Source organism: Oncorhynchus gorbuscha, linkage group LG18 (assembly GCF_021184085.1).
Source record: "Oncorhynchus gorbuscha isolate QuinsamMale2020 ecotype Even-year linkage group LG18, OgorEven_v1.0, whole genome shotgun sequence".
In the NCBI taxonomy this organism is placed as follows: Eukaryota; Metazoa; Chordata; class Actinopteri; order Salmoniformes; family Salmonidae; genus Oncorhynchus; species Oncorhynchus gorbuscha.
In genome coordinates this window covers 56,170,214-56,174,176 of record NC_060190.1, presented here as the reverse complement: position 1 = coordinate 56,174,176, position 3,963 = coordinate 56,170,214, and the positions used below count along the sequence as shown (strand labels likewise).

Sequence of the window (3,963 nt, the reverse complement as noted above, 5' to 3'; positions counted from 1 at the left end):
ACAGCAATCAGCAACAAACAAATGATACCACAAATAACAATAACAATAGCATAATAACAATAATAATAACATGTAGCCTACAAATAATAACAAACACATTGTTCAAATTAACATGATCAAATGGCCCTCATCTTTTATTTTTTTTCGAGAAAGGAATAGACTAAAGCATAGTTATTCGATTAGAGAATGGCTGGTGATATAAGCAGAGGATTTGAGGATGGAGACATAATAATAATCTGTAATAATTGTCATGTATACCTCCCCATGGCAGTATATAAGTGGGCGGCGGGAGAAGGGGCAGGGCTGGTGATGGCGTTTCCTTGTCACCCTTGATATGAACTACATCCATGTGATGTAGCTAAATGCAAGAGACAGTGATCTCGCGCTGATGAAGACGTCCGCTTCCAAAATGTGACAGAGCAGTCACGCTGCTATCTCCGAATACATCTGTCGTCGCTTTACAAAAAGGTAAACTTCAACATTGACTCAGACGCTAAATTTGCTATCAGATTCTCAGAGGTGCTGAATAGGAATGAACTCACTGCTTTTTCCCCTTTTCTTTTCCTTAACGAGCTCTGTAATGTTCTGTTCATTTTGTGTGTACTAATGAGCATTCATCTGGTACCCCTGGACGCTATTGTTCCAGGGATGCCCATTTTAATGCAAATGTGTGAGATTGTAATACCAAGGTGCTTATTAAACTGATGTGCGTCCGTTCTTTTCTGGAATTCAGAAGGCGAGGACAGGACGGCTGGTCGGCTGCTGCTCACACCAAGTTCGGTACACAAAATGTCAAGTTCTCTCCCTTTGGGAACGGCAATGTCTGTCCCACGACTCGATGGCGGTAGGAACGGAGTGTCCGCCGCACCAAAGGCGCTGGCCTTCTCCATTGAACGGATCATGTCCAAGACCTCTGAACCAAAAGTCCGGTTGGATGAACGGCGAGTAGTGGAGACTTCAGAGGGAATGAAGATGCTGGGTCTCTGCTCACCTATACCGTGCATGATCCCCCTACAACCTTTTAGCTACGACTTACAAGCCAAGGCGCTGATGAATTACTCCGAATTTTGGAAAGCTAATTTTAGAGGAACACTATGCACTTCTGCAGCGATGTGCAAAGCCAACTGTGGGATGTGTGGCAAAATTGACTCGGGGTTGAAGCACTCTTTATTACCGGGGAGGGTGATAAAACCCCAAGTCATCCACCAGGCAGTGGCGATGCCCACCAACGGCTCTCTTTATTATTTCAATTACCTGGACTCTGTTTATCACCAGTCTGAGCTGCTAAGCGGACACTTGTTTTCCTCTGCCATGGCCAACTCACAAGCCCAAGCTTCTCTCAGTGCGCACCAGAAACTGCTACTGCTGGAGAGCGCCAAACTCGCAAGCGCTTCCACCGAAAAGTTTCCGACACCTCAGTACCCACACAAGGAGCATCTCCCTGGCCAGCTCGACCAGATAGTGAAGGAGAACCATAGCCTGAGCTCGGAGAAAAATGGAGTGAAAGCGCATAGCAAGCACAACAGCTCCACGGACGGGAAACCCAAAAACTTCACCTGCGAAGTGTGTGGAAAGGTAAAGCATTTCATTCAGTATAACGAATGGCAAAAAAATAATAACGATGCAATTGTTATTGTTCGTTTTGTTTGTTTATTATTTGCTATGCAAATCACTTACATTTCCTTTAAAAAAAACATGTAGGCCTATAGACAATAACGCAGTATCAGTTATTGTAAATGTTTTGTGCAGTAGATTATAATAGGCATACCCTATTTACTTGGACATTAAATTGAAGCTGACATGTCTTTTTCTCATTATCAAAACATCTCACAAATTAAATACAATAAAAGTGAAAACGAGCTTGTTTGTTTTCTTCTGCAGGTGTTCAATGCCCATTATAATTTGACACGACACATGCCAGTGCACACAGGCGCGAGGCCGTTCGTGTGTAAAGTGTGCGGGAAAGGATTTCGTCAGGCCAGCACGTTGTGCAGACACAAAATCATCCACACACAGGTGAAACATGTATTTCACTCGATAACAACTTGATTAGTTATATATGCCTATATTATAAACTCCCTCGAGGAATGCTTACAAATAATAATAATGTAGATATTTTGTTTTTATTTATCAGGAAAAGCCTCATAAATGCAACCAGTGTGGCAAGGCGTTCAACAGAAGTTCGACGCTGAACACTCACATACGGATCCATGCCGGGTACAAACCTTTCGTCTGCGAATTCTGTGGGAAAGGATTTCATCAGAAAGGTAATTATCACTATTTAAACCTTGGTCAAGATATTCAGGATATGTCCTCTAATGTAGGCTATATTTACAAAAACCCGCATTATAGGTTTTAGCCTAGACTATATGTTTTGAGATTAATATAACAACCGAGGGAATCATAATAAAATAATCCAGATCAGATTATTTTCAGCCTGCATTATAAATTCATGAAATGAATATCCCAGACAAATATGAATAAAAAATCATGCTTTTATAACAATAACTAGGCTATATGATGGTGGTAATGATATATCCCAGTTATAACATGATGATAATGTAGCCTAGATTACATCCAAAGGTAACAGCAAAGGCACACAATTCCCAATATTTAGAGGCATATCCATATTATTTGTATTATTGATACCCAGTGCAGCCCTCTGATGATGTTGAAGCGTCAATTTAAATCGGACATGTCACTTTACACTAACTAACTCTCCACACAAGACTCTTAAATTCGCCATGGGTCAAGAGACAGACCTTTCTCTGGTTTATAATCCAACCGTTTTCAGTTGCTGTTGCGTTTGATTGTGACAAAGTTTGACAACTTCTTGACTTCGACATGCAAATCGCTGATTAATGAAGGCTGTAGAATGGAGCGCCTTTGTGAAGAGTAACTTAATTGTGAACTGTTGACCTTGAGGAGAAAAAGGGAGCTAGATGTGTTCCCTTTCGTGTATGCTGTTCATTTTATTTGCGATGTTAATTTTTATTAATTGCATTTCCCAATTTCAGGAAATTACAAGAACCACAAATTGACGCACAGCGGAGAGAAACAGTACAAGTGTTCCATCTGTAACAAGGCCTTCCATCAGGTCTACAACCTGACCTTTCACATGCACACGCACAACGACAAAAAGCCCTTCACGTGCGGAACCTGCGGGAAAGGCTTCTGCAGAAACTTTGACCTGAAAAAACACATAAGGAAATTGCACGACAATAACTCATGTAGGCCTATATCTGTGGCGACCGATTCTTCCAGGGGACCCGAAAGCTGAGTTTTCCATTGGATTTGGACAGTCTCCTTCACACTTAAATTGACAGGTTATTAAGCCTCGCCAGCGCAAATTTCTCAATGCATTTGTTTCCCCAGTTTTCAGTGAGTGATGAAAACATCAAATACAATAGTTAAAAGAAGGGAACCTATAAAGCATAAAAAAATAAAAATTGGGACGACTTGATAGCCTGATGAAAAGCAAATGAGGTTGTTTTTTTAAGGTTTTGTTCGATTTTAAAATTATAATGAGGATGGTAATTTTGCTTTGTTGCAGCAGTGCAGTAAATCTGACCGTGAGTGAATGAATTAATGTTATAAACATTTAAGAAGAAAATTACTATTTGCTCAACCCATGGGGAAATTCAGGAGGACGTGTTGTTTTTCTTCTATTGCATAACGTGTGAAAATCGAATTGTAGATAATGAAAATAAAATGTTATTTAAAAGTGTTTTACCTTGGGCGCATTTGTATACATTACAATGTAGGCTACATACAACTAAATTGTAACCTATATGTGGATAAAACGTTTTATACATCAACATAACTTACGCATAAAATTGAATGTTTAACAGTTTCAACAGTTGCCATTTATTAATAGGAAATAAAAAGTGCATCGTACATAAAATGCTATCGAAAACGTTTAGGTTTTTGAGAAAAATATGCCTACTCTAAATGTATATAGGA

At 39.8% G+C, this 3,963-nt stretch overlaps 1 protein-coding gene across 1 annotated transcript; it reads left to right on the top strand.

Moving 5' to 3' along the window:
* The first annotated feature begins 316 nt into the window (after nucleotides 1–316).
* LOC124003953 (fez family zinc finger protein 2-like) lies at nucleotides 317–3,727 on the top strand. The gene is made up of 5 exons (XM_046312623.1): nucleotides 317–468; nucleotides 734–1,575; nucleotides 1,882–2,016; nucleotides 2,135–2,267; nucleotides 3,018–3,727. Exons 2-5 carry the CDS (start codon nucleotides 790–792, stop codon nucleotides 3,278–3,280), a joined length of 1,317 nt encoding a protein of 438 aa, XP_046168579.1. The 5' UTR covers nucleotides 317–468; nucleotides 734–789; the 3' UTR covers nucleotides 3,281–3,727.
* The last annotated feature ends 236 nt before the right edge of the window (nucleotides 3,728–3,963 follow it).

Bases quoted from the DNA above. Each gene is read 5' to 3' on its own strand.
- LOC124003953 (XM_046312623.1), top strand. From the start codon at position 790: ATGTCAAGTTCTCTCCCTTTGGGAACGGCAATGTCTGTCCCACGACTC. The intron at 2,017-2,134 runs GTGAAACATGTA...TTTATTTATCAG, and splicing joins ACAAAATCATCCACACACAG to GAAAAGCCTCATAAATGCAA. The intron at 2,268-3,017 runs GTAATTATCACT...TCCCAATTTCAG, and splicing joins GAAAGGATTTCATCAGAAAG to GAAATTACAAGAACCACAAA.